Below are 20,546 nucleotides of genomic sequence, written 5' to 3'. Positions count from 1 at the left end.
AATAATTACACCCCAATATAATTCTAACCATATGTCACTTCAATATGTCTATCATGTTCCAGGACTGAAGAAAAATTTATTATCTGTGGCTCAATTAACATCATCATGTCACTATATTCTGTTTGGTCCTCAAAATGTAAAGGTATATCAAAATCTCAAAATATCAGAAACACCGACAATGGAGAGACAACGACTAGAGTCGGTCTACATGATATCAACAGAGTCTGTATATATAGACAAGACAAGAAAAAGTGAAATATCACATATATGACATATGAGGTTAGGTCATGTTAACTATTCCAAGTTAAACATGATGATGAAGAAGTCAATGCTTAAGGGGCTTCCTTAACTAGACATACGAATAGATATAGAATGTATGGGATGCCAATATGGTAAATCACACTAATTACCATATCGAGAGTCAAAGTTTAAAGCAAACGAACTATTAGAGTTAGTCCACTCTGATGTATTCGAGCCCGTTAAGCAACCATCAATCTATGAGATGCAGTACATGATAACATTCATTGATGACTTCTCAAGGTGTATCTGGATATTATTTATGAAAAAAAAATCTGATACATTTTCCATGTTTAAAGAGTTTAAATAGTCAGTCGAAGGAGAATTGGGAACGAAGATCTGTTGTCTATTCATAGACAACGGGGGAGAATATATCTCAAGAGAGTTCTCTCAATACTTAAGAGAAAGTTAAATATACCATCAATACACATATGTCAACACACTACAGCATAATGGTGTGATAGAAAGAAAAGAACCGACATCTTATAGAAATTTATCGGAGTATGTTGCACGGCAAGAATGTACCTAGACGATTTTGGGCTGAAGCAATGAGGATTGCAACTTTTGTCATTAACAAACTTCCTTAACTAAGGTTAGAATTTATTTCACCCTTTGAGAAATTATGGAACATAAAACCTATAGTTTGCTACTTTTGAGTATTTGACTGTGTATGTTATGTATTTGTTTCTGATCACTTACGAATCAAGTTCGACAAGAAAGCTATTAGATGTATTTTTGTGGGATACGATAGCCAAAGAAAGGGGTGGAAATGTTGTGATAAGACCTCAAAGACAAATTGTAACAAAAGATGAGAGAGCATATTATTCAATTTCAACCAAGTTCAGATGAATCAGGAGATCTAAATGACAATGATATTGAGCAAAGAGTGGCTCAGAGTCCTTGGCAAACTGACATATATCAACAACCAAATAAAGAAAAGGGGCCTAGTGAAAAGGAAGAATTAACTCCACAATCTCAACTCCGAAGGTCAATAAGAACACGAAGGTCAAATCTAAAATATGTTAATGCAACTATAGTTGAAGAAGCAACAGAGCCTAAAAAGTTTGAAGAAGTGTCGTAAAATCCTGAGTGGTTGATAGCTATCTAAGAAGAGATTGTTGCACTGCAGCAAAATCAATTGGGATCTCATACTAAAACCAAGAGATGTGAAACCCATTTCTTGCAAGTGAGTTTTCAAAATAAAGCACCGTCTAGATGGGTCAATCAAGAGGTACAAGGCACTATTGGTAGCTCGTGGTTTCTCTTAACAGTGTGGACTAGACTATAATGAAACATTTAGTCCAGTGGTGAAACTTATAACTATATGAATCCAACTTGCACTTGCAACCAATAAAGATTGGAATGTATGGTAGATGGATGTGAAGAATGCTTTTCTTTATGGAGAATTGAATCAGGAAATTTATATGATCCTACCAATAGGTTTGCAGAATCAATATCATCCTGAATATGTGTGTAAGCTATGGAAAGCTCTCTACGGATTGAAACAAGCACCCAGGGCATGGTATGATAAGATTATTGAATTTCTAACCCAAATTGGTTATTTAGTAATATCTATGGATTCTAACTTATTTATCAAAACAAATAAAGGAAAATTAGCTATCGTGCTAGTATATGTGGATGACCTAGTCATAATAAACGATGACAAAGCAAAAATTTTTCAAACGAAGGAGAATTTATCAATTCAATTTCAAATGAAAGAACTTGGATAACTTAAGTACTTTCTTGGCTTAGAAATTGATCACACATAAAATGGAATATTTTTTTATTAACAAAAAATATTCCAAAGACTTGTTAAAAAGGTTTGAAATGCTCAAATGCAAGTCGATCTCAACACCTATGAAACCAAATGTCAGAATGTGTGTACATGAAGGGAAAAGCTTAGAAGATGCAACTATGTATTAACAATTGGTAGGCAGTCTCATCTACTTAACCTTAACTCGACCTGATATTTCCTATGCAGTCAGTGTGATAAGTCGGTACATGTAAAATCTAAAGAAATCTCATTTGGAAGTAGCTTGACGAATACTAAGATATGTAAAGAGCACAATTAATTATGGTCTTTTGTACAAAAGAAATGAAGACTATAAGTTAGTTGGTTATTGCAATGCTGACTATGCAAGAGAGTGTGACACCAGAAGATCAACAACTGGTTATGTATTCAAGCTTGGTTCTAGAATGATCTTGTAGTGCAGCAAGAGACAACCAACTGTATAATTGTCAACCACTGAAGCTGAGTATCAAGCAAGAACAATGCTAGCTCAAGAGAGCACATGGTTAATACAACTAATGAATAATCTACATCAACAAGTAGATTATGCAGTTCCAGCATATTGTAATAATCAATCAGCAATTCGTTTGGCGGAAAATCCGATCTTTTATGTAAAAACTAAGCATGTTATAGTGCATTGTCATTTTATTAGAGAAAATTTTTGCAAAGAGATATTTGTTGAACCTCGTGGTTGTTTTGATGTGATCAACCAAGTTGGTTAGGCCCTGCTTTGTGTTTGATCCCTATGTCTGAATGTGCAGGAGCTTAGGAGCGCAGGAAGTCGAGCGGAAGACGCAGCTAGCGACAAGGACGACACGGGAAAGGAGCCGACGGGCTCGGTGCATCCGAAGGACGAGAGAGCTGCGGAAGAGTACACCGGTGGACGAGAAGAACGTGCGCGACGTTCGAGGGACGTTAAGACGGGACGGAATACTGCTCGAGAAGAAGGCCGGAAATTGGGTTCGGGTGAGTCCTATTTCGGTTGGCCGCAATCACTCAAACAAATGGAGCCTCGGAAGTCAAAGCAAAGAAGAAACGGAGCTGAGAAGACTGCTTGAGGCGCCTTCAACCAATGTCGAAGGCGCCTCAAGTTGAGGTGCCTCGAGCCTCAGTCTGAGGCGCCGAGGCTTGAGGCGCCTCAGACTTGCTTTGAGGCGCCTTCAGCATGGTCAAATTTGACCGTTTGCAACGGATAGAGTTCTATCCGTTACACCGAGTTGGAGGCACCTTGAACCTTGTTACAGGCGCCTTGGATCCTCGGGATAGAATTTTCAGAGGCTATTTAAAGGCCCCTGGAGCTAGGAATTACACAACAACTCAAGCAATCAACTGTGTAGTCTTTCCTAGTAATACTTCTAAGCTTTCAAAGTGTAAAAAGTTTCTCCACCTTCAGAGAAGGAGATTCTTCAGTGCGCTTTTTCTTACTGCCTTGGATTAACAACTTTCTTGGTTGTAACCAAGTAAATAGCTGAGTCCCTTTTCGTTTCTGTTAATTTATCTGTTATTATTTTACTATTGCATTTTTGAGTTGAAAGCACGAGGAGGGTATACTTTATTTTTTCAAGTAATTCACCCCCCTTTTGTCGACCTCCGCTGCACCATCAATATTGAGATGAGACAAATCAGTACAGATAATCAAGTAGCGGATGTGTTCACAACATGCTTAAGTGCCAACAAATTCAAGATGTTTCGTTATTAACTCATCACATTACAAAGAGGGTTGGTGTTGAGAAAGAATGTTGAAGATCAATATCAACCCGTTAATAGATAAGAATAAAAATATATAGATGAAAATAATTTTTTCAGAGTATTTCTCTCGTCTAATGGATATGAATAAAATTTTTTTATCGATAGAATTTAGTTTTTTGATCAACTATATATCTGAGTACTATAAATACTCTTTATCATTCATATTTAATTATCTAACGAAAAATAAAAATATAAAATCTGTAATTTAAAAATCGTTGTTTATTTTCATTATTTTTTTATTTTCCTTTCTAAATTATGAGTGATCCTAACAATATTACACTATGTTTGAAGTATGGATATAAAATAAATAATTTATTTATTTATTTATAGTCCAATTTCAGGCACAACAAGTTATAGATCACATCGAGAAAATTAAATCGATCCCATTACCCCCACTATAAAAATTAAGTTTCAGCAGCTGGCATGCATGCATCGATCGCAAATACAGTTTGTCCGCGTGGCACTGTCACAGTTCGATAACGAACTAACGACTCCGCACAACATCGATAAATCGTATTCGTCTGTGCGTCTTTAGTGCTCTACACGCTGCACTCCTCCATTTCATTCTCATTGTTATTCCTCTTCTTCTTCCAACTATTGCCTTTCCCTTCCTCGCACACCACGTCGAGGTTGTACAAAATCAGCACCATGGTGAGCGACGAGAACACCACGAGCACCGGCCCGAAAATCCAGAGCAGCAGCGGCAGCGCCGCGTAGAAGAGGCGGTTGCCCACGGTGTTGAGCGCGAACCCCTTCTCGAGGAGGTCGGCGACGTAGTCGGCGGTGATAATTGAGGCCGCGCTGCTGGCCGCAGCCGCTGCGGGGGGCACGTTGATGAGGAAGTTGGCCTGGTTGACGAAGCGGATGGAGAGGGAGTGGCAGAGGAAGGCGAAGAGGAACACGAGGAGGAGGACGACGTACTTGAGCGCCACCACGAAGTCGCCGTGGGCGCCGAACACGGAGTCATACAGAGGACGCTTCACGGAGTAGGTGCTGCTGAGGACGGCGGCCAGGCCGGAGCATAGCACGATCGAGGTCGTCGCCATTAAAGTCGATCCCATGATCGTGTTCCGGATCGTTTGCACCGCCAATATGTTCTTCTTCTCATTGTCCTAGAAAATATCACATCAAAAGGCCTCAGACAAGCATATCGACAAACACACGAGATGCACGCATGGCGTGTAATGAAAATTGCATACCTTTATGATGGCTTGCACCCAGAGACGGCGGCCGGCGGAGTTGATGCCGATAATTGTGTGCAGTGGCTGGGAACGGACTTTGTGGATGAGCCAGAGGTTGTAGGCGATGTGAAAGAGGAGGCCTAAAGGCACCAGCACGAGATCGAGATAGCCCTTCCTCCACTCCATAATTTAATTATATCGTCGAGCTGCTCCAAAGTGCATAGGTTGGAGCGAAATAAGTGGTATTTATAGACGACAAATGTCAACTTAATTATTGCTAAAGATCTGTGGAATTCCTCTTATGCATAGCACCAACAAAACGGCAAAGACAAAATCCCGTCACCTTGACTTCTTTACAACATGACATATTTGGGCAGCAGACAAATTATAACAATAAATTAGAGAAAAATCTTTAATCATAACTTTAATTTTACATGTAATTCCTATATCTAAAAAATTTTGTTCTCACTCCATGCATGTAAAGTTTCATTTGATTCAACTCCCTCATGCAAATATCATTACCTAATTATCCTTCAGATTTTTTAGGTATAAAAAAAAAAAAAATCAAAAAATGAGTATAACTCTTCTTAAATTCAACACTTTAAATTAGAATCCAATATATTTCTATGAAAATTTAGCACTTTAAACAAGAATCTAATATATTTCTATCAAAATTGATCCCTCATATTTTTTAGGTATTAAAAATCTAAAAATAAGTATAGTTCTTCTTAAATTCGACACTTTAAACTAGATTTCAGTATATTTTCTATTAAATTGAACATGATTTTTTTCCTACTTAATATAATTCCTTCTAAATTCAGCACAATTCAAAGAAAATCTAATATATTTTCTATTTAATTGATTATCATTTAAAGAAAATCTAATATATTTTTCATCTAATTAAAGTGAAAAAAGAGTCGTGCTCAATTTGATAGAAAATATACTGAATTCTAGTTTAATGTGCTGAATTTAAGAAAAATTATACTAATTTTTGGACTTTTTATACCTGAAAATATCAGGGACAATTAGATAAATTAGTGTCTATTATTTTTTACTAGGGAGTGGAAATAAATATTTTAGTCAATGGGGACTGCATGCAAAGTTGAGTTTATGACTGAGGACTGCATACAAATTTACCCTTGTTATAATCTAGAGTGGAATAATACACATCAATATTTACAAATAAAACATATATACAAAACTCAAACATATAAATAGTAAAAATTGTTCCAACCAACATTAGCCCAGTGTATTTTTTTTCAGACATTAACGACGTAACCAACTAATCACCATCCTAATTAACATGCATGCGCGATATCAAGAATAGCATATAGCTTATTATATTGAACGTAACCTCCCCAAAGAAAAACAATATAGCAGTGATGTACATGTATTTAATTAGGTTTAAGTTAACACTCCCGAAGATGGGCTATCATATAATGTTTAGCGTATTTGATCACTGAAATGCCTTTCTTTTTGTCTTTCTTAGACATTTTATATACATATTTCTACCGTTATGGCTGTGTGTGCATGTAATTAAAAAATATAAAAGCACACACACTAACAATTGGGGGACAGGGCCGACGTACGTGTCGTAGAAAAATTTGCAATGGCTACTTTACATTTGATTATCTATATCACCGTGGAAAAGCAGCTACAGTGTGTCTATTGAAAATAGAGTCAGTTTTCTTTTCCTCCGGTGAAGTGACTTGATGAATCAGCAACTATACATACACGCACGCCTCTCTGTTAGTGGCGCTGTGTGATCTCCCACTAGCACACGATTTTCGCGATAGCAAAACTTGGAAGACAAACCAAATTTCATTATCAAAGAAATTAAACAAGTTTTGCTAGTTGGTAGTGTCAAAAGTGGCATTCAGCTAGTGGCCGAAGATGAACACCTTAATTTAACTTTGATTGGTGTCCAAAAGATGATAAATGATAATCCTGTCTAGAAGCAGTGGAGAAAGGACGGTTGGTGATATGACGCTTGGCTGAGGAACTCTGGAAATCACACCAGTGAATAATAGTAGAGAGGGGTGGAAATCACCAGTGAACAGTAGAGAGAAGAGGAGAGAAATCGTCAATAAACAAGCTGGGAGCCCCTGGTGTAGCAACTTCGATTATCAAGTCAAAAAATAACAGTGGCGCAAAAATAGAAGAAAGTAAGAGCAAGTGTAATTGAGATCAAATCCTCTGTCCCCAAAATTATTTGTCCTTGTATCTCACTCGTCACCCCAGTCCACCGCCGACGGCCTCCGATCGCCGCCCCGATTGACATTATAACTCTTGGGAAGGTGAACCTAGGGGGGTCACCATCGACATGATTGGACCTGGAATCCAGCCGGATTTGAGCAAGGGTTCAGATCGACGGCTGAGGAAAGTCTGCTCAAATCTGGCCGGATTCAGGCTCCGATCGTGCCGATGGCGACCCCCCTGGGTTCACCTTCTTGAAGAGTTATAGTGCTGATCGGGGCGCGGTCGGAGGCCACCAGTGGTGGACTGGGGCAACGAGTGGAACACGAGGACAGGCAATTTTTGGGGCAGAGGATTTGATCTAAGTGTAACTGGATGTGTGCGCGTACTAGTACTAGCGGAGAATGACCCCCTTTTATAATGTGCCTCACAATCCCTGTATTTAATGAGATATTATCTTGCTAGCTATCAGCTAACTTGTCATATCGTCATGCTTATACTGTATCCGGTATTCATATTGCAGGTATGGAGAGATTATGTTACGTATCTGTACACGGATACGATCTTTTGACTTTCTAACAAGCATATGTGTTGTATTGATGGTGAGATGGGCTCATGGACTAGGAGGTCTATTGGGCTGTTAATCAAAAGATGGACCTTCTATAGAGAGCCCACTCTTTTATGAGACCTAAATGAGCTGCAACAATATTCCGAGAGGAGAGCACTACAACAAAAATATTAAAAGACAATGGTTAAAAATCGTTGTCATAGGCCCTTTAAAACTGTTGTAATTGGCAGTGTTGTTAAAAGTGGGGGCTACGACAACGATTTTAAACCGTTGTCTTTGAATAAAAAGACAACAGTTTTACAACAATTTTAAACCATTATTGTTTAGAGCATTTTTAATAACACTGCCAGTTACAACCATTTTTGGAGCTACAACAACTATTTTTAACCATTGTCTTTGAGGGTGATAGACAATAATAACGGTTTTAAACCGTCATCTTTTAAATTATTATCTTTTAATACCAATATATCATATTTCAATATAAATATATACTAAAGAATCATAATCACAAAAGAAAGAATATTCTCCACATCAATATCATTCAAAATGTTACTTATACAAGAATTACAATCACAAAAGAAGAAACATGTCTAATATTCAAATAAAATTTTCCCAATACAAATAAACAAATAAACTCCATTTACAACTAATGAACAATAGTCAAAAAATTAGAAACTTGTGATGGTGGTTCATGCCATATAGGATTGCAAGTAATTAGTGTCAACCCAAGCCCCATCACAATCTTCAACTTATAGAATTTCATTGGACTCCTCTTTCTCACTTGCTAATTCTTCCACGTCAACCTTTTCCAACATTGTTGATCATCAATTCCATAATAAATCCAGTCTTCCCACACCAACTCCATCAAAAAGTCCAATCTTTCCACCCCTTTGATAAGGCACTAGGAGATCTCGACATATAAAAAATGTGCATGAATACTCATTTTCATTGGATTAGGAGTCTCCAATACGGAAGCTGAAAAATGCACATATGAAAATGCTCACCCTTGTTTTATCTCGTATAAAACAGTAGAGTGGTCTTACAAGGACTAAACAGTCTCAGCATCACCTGTCATGAGGTAAACGAAAGCAACTAAGCAAAACTCAAATTAAAAGTATATGTAAAAAAGTTGTTGTAAGATGGGAATAAGATTAAGATAATGAAAGATAACCTGAAAAATTATCTTTAAAAGAGGCTTGTTTGCCACTTGTTCTCGACCAATATCATGGCGCCACCTATATCATAGAGGCAAATGCTCACCCTTGTTCTAGACAAAGGTAGTATTTGACGCATAATGAAAATGTACTTACATGTTTATTAGGACTATATCAGAAATTGCTAAAGCAAAAAGAGCACTCTGCTTCTCAAAGGCAGTATCATCCTGAATAAAGTAGAAATACAACTCAAAGTTGTGTTATCGACAGACTAAGAAATGGAGTAAAAAAGCTAATTAAGGTAAACAAAGGAGAGAAAAGGTAAACAACTACAATTGTGAACTAGATTCAATAAGCTTATACTCAAATGTTTTCAAGGTGACTGCTCTATGATTCAAATCCTCAGCATTGCAAATAGAGCTTCTTAATTAACTTGTTAATGAAAACTACATGATTCTTAACCAACTTCATAAATTATCAAATGGTTGCAATCGTGATAGCGAGCTTTCTAAAATAAAGTCTTGAACAAATTAAGTTTCTCATCACATTGACTAATTTTGTTAAATGTTAAAGGTTTGTAAATAATGAAAATTTTACTTTATATGCCTAAAAATCATTCTAAGATAGGGGCACCTCTTAGGCATATCTAGAACTTCACAAGATAAAATGCTTAATCCTATGCCAAAAGAAACCTATTGTGAGTTCAATAGTTTGGTTGAGAATAATACCTCTCCTCGTTCTCGTCCATCAGTACCGTCTAAGCCCATAGAAATTGTACATGGTTCAATCCCAACACAATTTGCTAACCAAATGCCTTTTGTGGTTTGTGATCTAAAATAACTCATATATCAGTAGCTCTAAAATTGATAATATATATATACAAGAATTCAAGAACTTGTCTTCCCCTGAAAGCATCCATCTCTCGGAAGTTGGTGTCAAATAAATGGTTTAATAGAGTGCTCTTCCCTGTTAACCAAAATAAAAAAAGAAAATGAAGACCATTCATCAGCAATTACTGAATTTAATAAGTAAAAAAATTATATTGCTGCAAAAGCATATCCAAAAGGCAACAAAAATAGAAAAATATAGATATCTATTTTATAGAAAAAATTCAAGACTCCCTTAAGACCATATATCTTGTACAAAGGAAATAAAAATGAAGAACAAAAAAACATTTCCAAATGTTTGAAAGTGAATAGTTCTTTAACAGTAAGCAATCCACAAAAGCAAATGAGTTATTTGCCTATTTCAACCTTGAGAAGCAATTGGAAAAGCAATAGTAACACTGAGGTTAGCGGCATAATTCATATAAATGAATAAAAGCAAAAGTTGAAACTAAAAGGTATTAGTTAGGTAACATGGTCCAGCACCGACTCAATCACAAAACTTATAAATACAATATAGTAAAATGGACAATGATAAACAGTGAATACCTAATATATTTCACTACAATTATTCTTGATCATCTTCTAGGCAGCCAATTTAACCAAATTAAAATTAGTATTTGGAATGAACATATTCTAATATTACTGTCTCCCACATTTATATAATCCAAGACTAAAAAAATATAACAAGAACAACCAATATGAATCAGGAAGACCAATTATGTTCCAGAACTAGAATGCATAGAGAAAACAATGTTGGTCATGAATTTAATATCATCACCATATCAAATTTCTTCGAGCACTTATTATTTTTTCAAAATAATTCTTAGTCTTGTGAGCATCACTGTGCTATTCCAAAACCCAAGCAATCACATAGAAACAAATATGAACAATAATACATATGCACAAGTTAACTTTATTCCCTGTAAAATTCTATGCTACTTGCCCCATACTTCCATATTTATAGGAAACAAAGCAATGATAGAAAAAGGTAATTATCTTGATCAATAATATTTTTTTTTATTGAATTGACTTTATTACACAACAAGGAAGACGTAATATCTCCAGCTACTCCAATCTTTATAAGGGTAAAGAATTGAAAAATGTGGTAATCTCTGACTCAGGTTGAATACCTCTAAAGTTCAAAATGTGAGATACCTTATAATAAACATAGCCTTCAAGCACATAAAATACGAAAATAGAATTCAAGAAACTCAAAGACATACCACTACTTTGTGGACCCATGATAGAAACTACAACATAGGATAATCCATGCTTTGCCAACTTCACTGACTTCATAAAGTGTTCAAGACCCGTGACATTGAATACATCATCTCCGTCAATCGGTTGGATAGAGCAACATTCATTAGCCATTTCTTCTTAAAAAAAAAGAAGAAAACAGTAATTGATGTGAGGTCAAAGACAATCCTTTAACCGACACAATAGACATTTCAATTGAATTATTGCATTATGGAAGTGAAGTAATAATCCTTTAACATGACAGACATAATAGATTACTCATATCACAAGCCAATGCATATAACTTATCATACAACTATACTTCAACCTGCAAAGAACAAGGAGGAATCCAGCCACGGTACACCTAAAGAAAGAACAACTAATTTTTGAGCAATGCAATGTAGAGATCACAAGAGTACCCAATAGAATTAAGAAAACAATGAATTCATAGAGACAGAACACAAACTGCTTGATGAATTTACACATAACTTCATAATCTAACCTCTGCAGCAATGGAGTTTAGCTTTACAGATACACAATCAAGAGAAAGAAGAAGCTTACTTCAAAAATAGTTGCATGTCCATACCAGGGTAATTGATTTCGATGGCAGGGGAATGTCCAAGAGTGGAAAAGATGTTGAGGCAATCGACAAAGAGCCCCAAGATCACGCCGAACCTTGGTTATTCTTTCGTTGCATACTAGTATGCAGGAAACAACTGCCAAGAAACAAAGCCACCATTTTAATCCCAGTAAACATCAAAGTTTACGCCAAAAGATGTAGATTTTAATTTGTTTTTCATCAATTAGGGTACCTCACGTTTTAAGTACACCATGGCTAGAAGGCACCCAAACTCCTTCACAATGATGGCGAGTTCGTGTTCGGAGATCTCGACCACGACATCCTCATGAGGAAGCAGGTAAGATGAAACCCTAATGAGTAGGCAGAGGAAAGAGGAGAAGGGAGACAAGAACCTGATGACGCTTCCACCGGACAAAAGAGAGAGCGTCGACAATGCCCTAGACGCAGTCAAGCTAGCAAACAAGGTTCGGCGAGTCCTTGTCACTGGCGCGTGTTCTGGTGAACAAACTCATCACCTTCCTCCACCTCCTCTCCACTTAACAATTCGTGGAGAGGGGTTCGCCGGAGAGGCATTGAATGAAGATGCTTAGGGTTTTGGCAGCAAGAGTGTGAAGAGATCGTATGGGGAGAGGGAAATAAAAACGGATAAGAAGGGTTCAGGAAGGTTAAGGCGGAAAACACGGCGCCAAAACTTTTTCAGAGAGAGGGAAAAACACCGAAAGAACAAAGTCAAAGACAACGGTTTTAATAAACTATTGTCTTTGACTATATAAAATAATATAAAAACACAACAATTTACAAAACTGTTGTCGTAGCCCCTAAAAAAGCGCTTAAAGACAACGATTTTATATAACCGTTGTAAAATGCGTTGTTGATTTTAAAAAAATGCTCGACGACAACGGTTTTCACAAAACTATTGTCTTTTGTATTTTATGGGAGCTCAAAGACAACGGTTTTATCTAAAATCGTTATCTTTTATCAAATTTATAACAGTTTCTTCTAAAATCGTTGTCTTTGTGGTGTTGTCGTTTAACATTTTTGTTGTAGTGGAGGGAGTAGAGTCTCATGGATGACCCAACAAGCTAGTGTGGAGTCTTTTATAGTTAGTCTGATCAGTAGGGAGTCGATCGGGGAGCAAAGCCCCATGCAAGTCCAGCAGAGCTGGAGTGGAGTTTGTAGAGAGACTGTTTGATCAGTAGAAATTGATCGAGAGAGAATGAGGAGCAGAGCCCCTTGCGGATCTGGCAGAGCCGAGAGTGGGGCATGTAGAGAGTTTGTCCAATCGGCAAGACCATTTGGGAGAAGATGGGGAGCAGAGTCCCATGTGGGTCCGGTAGAGTCAGGAGTGGGTCCCTTAGAGAACCTTTTCGATTGGTAGAATCAATCATGAGAAGACGGGGAACAGAGCCCCATGCGGGTCCGGTTGAACTAGGAGAGGGGCCCTTAAAGAGCCAATCTAATTGGCATAATCGATCGAGAGAGAACGGAGTGCAAAGCCCTGTGCAGGTTCGATAGAGCCGAGAGGTGGGCTCGTAGAGAGCTTGTCCGATCAACAGAAATCGATTGGGAGAGAATGGGAAGCAGAGCCTCGTGCGAATCCGATAGAGCCTGGAGTGGGGCCCGAAAAGAGCTTGTCTGATCAGGAGAGGACCGGGAGTAAAGCCCCATGCAAGTCCGGTAGAGTAGGGAGTGGGGCCCTTAGAGAACCTATCTGATAGGTGGAACTAATTGAAAGAAGATGGGGGAGTTGAACCTAGTGCAACTTCGGCAGAGGCGGGAGTGAGGTTCATAGAGAGTATGTCCGATAGGTAGGACTAATATGGAGAGGACAAAGAGTGGAGCCCTATGCGGGTTTGGCAAAGTCAGGAGTGGAACCTTCAGAGAGCCTGTCCGATCGACGGAACCGATGGGGAGCAGAGCCCTATGCGGGTCCAGCAAAGATGAGAGTGGGGTTCGTAGAGAGCTTGTCCGATCGACAGGACATATCCGAAGAGGAAAGGGAGCAAAGCCCTATGCGGGTTAGGCAGAGCCGGGAGTGGGGCCCATAAAAAGTCTATCTAATCGGTGAAATCAATCAGGAGAGGACAGGGAGAAGAGCCCCATGCGAGTTCAGTAGAGTCAGGAGTGGGGTCCTTAGAGAGTCTGTCTGATCGAGGGAACCGATTGGGAGAAGACTGGGAGCAGAATCCCGTGCGGGTCCAGTAGAGCCGAGAGTGGGGTCTATAGAGAGTCTGCCCGATCAAAAGGAACTGATCGAAAGAGAATGAGGAGCAAAGCCCTTGGCGTATCAGAGTAATGATTTGTCAGTCACTTTCATTATAAATGTCGTTTCTATGTTGTTGCCACGTGTCCTGATCGTGTCAAATTTTTTCATTCTCGAAAAGACGTTTACCGATTAGATTGCTGCCAATTTCAGCCTTTCGATTCAACGATTATGGTAATTATCTCAATTTTTTACCTTAGAGATCGGATGACTAAACCTTAAACCCTTAGAGTTTATAAGCTCCATTGGCCTAGGGTTTCTGCCTACACTTACTACACCCTTCCAACGCTAATCTCTTGCCGCCATGCTTTAGCTTTTTAACTCTCTTCTTCATTTGTAAGTTTTCCTTACAGTTTTGCGTCCTTTTTTTCCCTGTATTATGGATCTTGATACTCTTGGGAACGTTCTCACTCTATGGTATACCTCCACCCTTTCGGATTTCAATAGCGGGGAGGTGGACCAAGTCCGGTAAAATTTTGAGTTTCTGTTCGATCATCACATCATCATCCCCAACACCCTTGACTATCCTCATCTTCCTCCCTCAAGCTACATCATCTTCTTTAAGGACCAGTTCTTGGGGGTCTTCGTTTTCCCATCACCCATTTCTTTTTAAAAATCTCTCAATATTTTCATATTCCCCTCTAGCAGTTGGCCCCCAACTCCATCCAGCTACGTGTGGGGTTATCGGTCTCTTCCGCCTATATCGCATCCCCTTAAATCCTTGTGTTTTCACTAATTCTATTATCCAAAGAAATCGGAGGTAGGTGTTTTTATTCTCTAAGCTCGAATGAAAGTTGTTTTCTTTGATAAAATACCTTCTTCTAATAAGAGTTGGAAATCCCACTATTTTTTTGTCTGAACAGACCCCCAGTATCTTGGCCGACCGACTAGCAAATAGAGCTACCCCCATGCCAAAGTTGGGTGACTTTCGCTGGGAGCCTACCCTTATTTCTGAATCTAAAACATTGGTTGACTTGAAATTTGACATCAACAAGCTGTTCCAAGAGGGTGTTCTCTATATTTTTGGGTTGAGTCCAATCAATATTGGCCTGCCCTTCAGTTTTGGTAAGAATTTTAATCTTATCCTAACATTATAGCTAACTGAGATCTTTTTTCTTCTATGCAGCTAGGACCATATGGAAACCTAATGTAGCCTAGACTCTTAAGCTTGACCAAGAGGAGTTGAATTAGCGTGGGAAAGCTGAGCTAGAAAAGCGTGACCCCCATCCAATCATCTCTACAAATGAGGCCAATGCCAGTGAGGCGGCAGCCAGTGGGGTTGGAGGCAACGAATGAAGCCCTATGAATTTGTTACAAGAGGCATCAATCGGCTACTCCCTTCACCAAAACTCCTTGAGAGATTCCTTCACAACATCTACCCTCCATGCAAGGGAAGAACTCAACGTCGGCTCCTCAGGAGCAGCAGGCACGCAATCATGACTTAACTCCTCCTGAGACTCTCAACAACCAGCCCTTGTTGAATCTCTCGTTTTCGATTGACCCCATCATGACATAGTCGATCTCCTTTGAACACCTCCTCCAACCGCCTCCCCCAAGAAGGGTTTCGTGTCCAAGCCCAATTTTTTATGCGAGATTGTTTCAACAAAAGTTAGCACAACCCTTAGGTTGCCTTCCTAGAGGGGGTTAGTTTTATCTTCTTCTGACTCACCTGCCCCCCAACACCTGATGAGGTTAAAGGAAAAACTTCTTGATGCCTGGGAGGATTGCGTAGGGCGAATGGCCAACCTATTGCCAAGCGGATTGGTGGATAATTTTGCCCAAAATGTGATAGGGGTAAGTTTTAGTTCTTAGTTGAACCCCCTTTGTTTTCTTTTAAGCTCACTATTTTTACATCTTCACTAGTTTTGGGTCATGGGGTTGGTTATTTACAAAAAGATGGCATACTTGGACTAGGCAAACAGGCTTTGAAGAACTAAGTGGAGGAGCTAGAATCTTCCCAGGCCCCTCCCGATCAGACCTTGGAGGAGCAAGCCCTTTTGAAGAAGGAGGTAGTGGGCTAGGCGGAGTTATTGCTGAAGACCGAGGCTGAGAAGGCCCTTCTTGAGGAAAAAGAAAGGGGGGAGGGTTTCCCAGTTGGCTATCGTTGAAAGGTTTCAGGCCAACATATAGACCTACGAGTCCCGTCTCAAATCCAAAATCACTCAGAAAGCGAGGGCTTTATCAAATTTAGACAAGAATATTATTGAGGCCAAGACCCTCTTATTAAAGATGAAAGAAGTTGATGCTACATATGCTTTAGAGTTGGCGAGGAAGGTAGCCCAGCTATTGGCTAAAGAGATGCAGGTCAAAGAGAAGCAGCAAACTTTAGAAGCCAACAAGGCCAAGCTGGTAGCCTTGAAGGCGGAGATGGCTAGCTACAAGGTCGGTGAAGCTGAGCGCTTTGAGGTAAAAAGAATAGAATACCTCTGCCTTCATGATTTCAACGCTCTTTTGGGTAGGAAAACAGTAAAAATGTTCACCTTTGGAGCGGATGGGGCTATAAAGCAGCTCCACGAAGATGGGCACTTGAAGACGGAACTTCATGAAAACTTCATTACTTGTCAAAAGAATTTGATGATGTCCCATATGATGCCTTCCTAGATTTTGTCTAGGTCACTACTTTCTTATCAGTTTTTGTAATTTTCAAACAACTTTTTTATTTAGGTTTCTTTTTGCAATGGGAAAAGATGTTTCTGTTCTCCCACATTCTTTGTTAAGTTGAAAACTTCCAAGATAAATTTCCTTTACTCTTTGAATGACTAAGTGTAAGTGCATAGAGGGTGGCAATCAATAAGTGCTGAGTGGAAAGATAGTGCTGAGAAAGCGACAATTTATGAATGCCAAACAACAACAAGGAGAGTGCTAAGCAGGTGGTGGCTAAATGCCAAACGGGCGGTGAGGGGGTGCCAAGAAGGCGGCCGATAAGTGTCAAACAGGCGGTAATTTTCAATGCTAAGCAGGCGGTGAACAAGTGCTAAACAGGTGATGATTTTTCGTGTTGAGCAGACGACAATTTTCAATGTCAAGCAACCGACAAACAAGTGCTAAACAAGAGGTGAGGGGTACCGAGCAGGCAGGAGATAAGTGTCGAACAAGTGATGGATATGTGTTGGGACCATGCTTATAACTTGCAATGGGTTCAAGAGTCTGTAAATTTTTACCGACTGAAAGGTCATTGGGCGTGTGGGGACCATGCTTTTAACTCGTAGTGGGTGCGAGAGTCTAAAAATTTTTACTAATCAGAAAGTTGTTGGGGCACGTGGGGACTACGCTTATAACTCGCATTGGGTACAAGAGTTTGGATTTTTACTGATGTGAAGGTTGTTGGGGCGCATAGGGACTAACTTATAACTCGCAGCGAGTGCGAGAGTCTGAATTTTTATCAACCGGAAGGTTGTTGGGGTGCGTGGGAGCCATGCTTATAACTTACAGCATGTGCGAGAGTATGGATTTTTACCAACCGGAAGGTCATTATGGCACATGGGGACTACGGTTGTAACTCACAGTAGGTGTGAGAGTCAAGAGTTTTGTAGACCCGAAGGTCGTCGGGGTGCGTGGGGACCATGTTTATAACTCCCAGCTAGTGCGAGAGCCTGGAAACTTTATTAGACTGAAAGGTCATTGGGGCACATGGGAACCACGCTTATAACTCACAGTCGGTGCAAGAGTTTAGAAGTTTTTGATGACCAGAAGGTCATTGGGGTGCATGAGGACACGCTTCTAACTCGTAGTGGGTGCGAGAGTCTGGAAAGTTTCTCTGATCGGAAGGTCGTTGCGGCGCTCCGATGACCACTCTTATAACTCGCAACAAGTCCGAGAGTCTAGAAATTTTTACCGGCCAGAAGGTCTTTAGGGTGCATAGGGACCACACTTATAACTCACAGCGAGTACGAGAGTCTAGATTTCAGCCAACCAAAAGGTTATTGGGGAACGTGTGGACCACACTTATAACTTATAGCAGGTGTGAGAATCTAAATTTTTACCGACTGTAACATTGTTGGGGTGCGTGGGGATCACACTTATAACTCACAGCGGGTGCAAGAGTCTGGAAAGTTTCTCTGATCGGAAGGTCATTGGGACGTGTGGGAATTACACTTATAACTCACAGCGGATAGAGGTGTCGAAGTTTCTCCGATCGAAAGTCATTGGGGCACATGGGGACCATGCTTATAACTCGCAGCGGGTGCGAGAATCTAGAAATTTTTATCTACCGGAAGCTCGTTGGGGAGCATGGAGGCCACACTTATAACTGGCAGTGGGTACAAGAGTCTAAAAATTTTCTCCTACTAAAAGGTCATTGGGCATGGGGACCACTCTTATAACTCTCAGTAGGTGTGAGAGTCTGGAGATTTTTGTCGTGAGGTCGGGCAAGCCTGTTTTTGTGCTTTTTACTAAGGAATGAGAAGAGTATATTTTATAGTTCATATTCTCTCTAATAATCATAAAGAGTACCCTTAGGTCATGTAGGGTTGTAGATAGTTTGTACTCATATTTTAATCCTATTGGTGCAGGTTGCACAAATGATCAAACTCATATTTTAATGTATGACAAAGGTTAAAGTTACATTATGCTGTGATCGAATACTTTTACCAAGTGTGCAGGATATGAATTTGATTGGCCTAGAGGATCGAAATACCAAGCTGAAGTCTATTTAGGTTGATAGTTGACACGAAGTCTAGATTGGTTGAGATTTGATAGGAGGAAGTCTAGTTAGGTTGACAACTGGCTGAAGTCCAAATTGGTTGAAATTTGACAGGAAGTCCTAGTGAGTCAAGGCACCTAACATCAAGAAAGTTTACGATTGGTAAGTGGAGGTAATTCACTGGAGGAGAGAGATCCAGTGAGGAAAAGTCCCGGTGGCACTATTAGCGCGGTCCATAGGGATGTAAATGAACCAAATGGTTCATGAGCTATTCAGAGCTTGATTCGGTAAAAAACTCGTTCGAGTTCATTCGTTTATCTTATCGAGCCAAGCTCGAGCTCGATTTCGAGCTCGACAGTTTTATCAAGCCGAGCTCGAGCTTAAGGATATTCGGCTCGTGAGCTCACGAACATGTTCGTTTATAGGCTCGCGTGCCAAAAAAAATGAGCCTTAAACCGAGCCAAAAAACGAGCTCTAAAACGGGCCAAAAAAACGAGCTCTAAAACGAGCCTTAAACTGAGCCAAAAAACGAGCTCTAAAACGAGTCAAAAAAATGAGCTCTAAAACGAGCCTTAAAATGAGATTTAAAATGAGTCAAAAAATAAACTCTAAAATGAGCCAAAAACGAGCTCTAAACGAGCCCGAAAATGAGTCTGAACTCGCTTAACGAGTTAGGCTCGTTAACTTTGATAATCGAGCTAATAACGAGCCGAACTCGAACTGTTCGCGAGCTTGATAATTCTAAAACGAGCCGAGCTCGAGCCTTGTGATAAAATCTCGATTCGAGCTCGAGCCTAGCTTGAGCCCGAATATAACTTAAATGCGCCGAGCTCGAGCCTAATACTGTTCGGCTCGGTTCGGCTCGTTTACATCCCTAGCGGTGTAGCTTAGAACTATTTGAGAAGTCTAAGCTGAAATCATGACTAGATCCTGGTCTTGGGAAGACAGGATCTAAGTCATAAATTGATCATATTTTTAATTTACTAATTTTGTTTTGTAGGATAATTTTTTGTTGTTTGCACTAACGTATTTTGCAGGAAATCAAAGTTGCAAAGTGGTTGAAAAAGGCGCTCCAAGCGCCCGGAGGTTTGAGCACCCAGAGTTGGTCCAGGCACTCGGAATGAGGCCAAACGGGCAACTAGCTGAGCTGAGGTGGCACACACTAATTGGCCATCCTATGACACAGTCTAGGCACCCGAATAGGTCTAGTCGCCCGGAGTTGGATAGATTTTTCATGGATAGAGCTTCGCTGAGGTACAACCACGTTAGCGGTCCAGGCGCCCGAGGGTGGTCTAGGTGCCCGGAGTTGGCTATAAAAGAAGTTTCAAACATCAGCCTCGGGATATTAATTGCTCTGACTTTTGTTTTCGTGCGCTGCTTTGAGAAGCTCTCCACGACACCAAAAAGTTGCTCCGGCAATCGAGACTCAAGCTAATACTCTACTTGTTGTCAGTACATTTTTGTTTATTGCTTTATTCTTAAAGTAATTGTATCCATTTGAGCTTATAGTAAATTATCCAACGAAAGCACTCAGCGAGTGCGGGCCTTAGAGTAGGAGTCGTCGAATGTTTCGAATCAAGTAAAAAATACTTGCATTAGCGATTGCTTCTCTTTGTTTCGCCTTCTTTTCTTATATTTCCACTATACACTTAATTTCAAAAGAAAAAGAAAATATTTTAAAATCACGTAATTCACCCCCTCCCCCTCTCTCACTTGCTCAAGGTCCTACAAGTGGTATCAGATCGTCAAGCAGCTCTGAATTGAGTGGGGGGGTTTCTTTTTCAAAACAAAATACATATCATTTTAAGTAAAAAAATATTCATGTTAGAGTTTTCTCTTTCTACTTTGTCTTTTTTGCTGTGTTTATTTTAACTCATGATTTTAGAAAAAGCGATGAATACTATTCATCTTCTCCTCTAGCGCCTTTTTTATCCTACAGGTCCAACCTCTTGTCGCTAGAGTCTTGTAGGTAATAGGACCCGGAAGCGAGTTGTTGAACAACTT

The 20,546-nt window shown here is 39.7% G+C and overlaps 1 protein-coding gene across 1 annotated transcript; it reads right to left on the bottom strand.

Moving 5' to 3' along the window:
• Positions 1-4,170: 4,170 nt before the first annotated feature.
• Positions 4,171-5,230, bottom strand: LOC122003516. Its single transcript, XM_042558623.1, has 2 exons — positions 5,035-5,230; positions 4,171-4,947 (listed from the first exon to the last, which is right to left on the bottom strand). The coding sequence occupies exons 1-2, from the start codon at positions 5,200-5,202 to the stop codon at positions 4,375-4,377; spliced, it is 741 nt and encodes a 246-aa protein (XP_042414557.1). The 5' UTR covers positions 5,203-5,230; the 3' UTR covers positions 4,171-4,374.
• Positions 5,231-20,546: the final 15,316 nt, after the last annotated feature.

Source organism: Zingiber officinale, chromosome 7B (genome assembly GCF_018446385.1).
Source record: "Zingiber officinale cultivar Zhangliang chromosome 7B, Zo_v1.1, whole genome shotgun sequence".
NCBI classification, from domain to species: Eukaryota; Viridiplantae; Streptophyta; class Magnoliopsida; order Zingiberales; family Zingiberaceae; genus Zingiber; species Zingiber officinale.
The sequence above is the reverse complement of the archived record's forward strand: the minus strand, read 5'-3'. Positions and strand labels throughout refer to the sequence as shown.

Bases quoted from the DNA above. Each gene is read 5' to 3' on its own strand.
- LOC122003516 (XM_042558623.1), bottom strand. From the start codon at position 5,202: ATGGAGTGGAGGAAGGGCTATCTCGATCTCGTGCTGGTGCCTTTAGGC. The intron at 4,948-5,034 runs GTATGCAATTTT...GATATTTTCTAG, and splicing joins GGGTGCAAGCCATCATAAAG to GACAATGAGAAGAAGAACAT.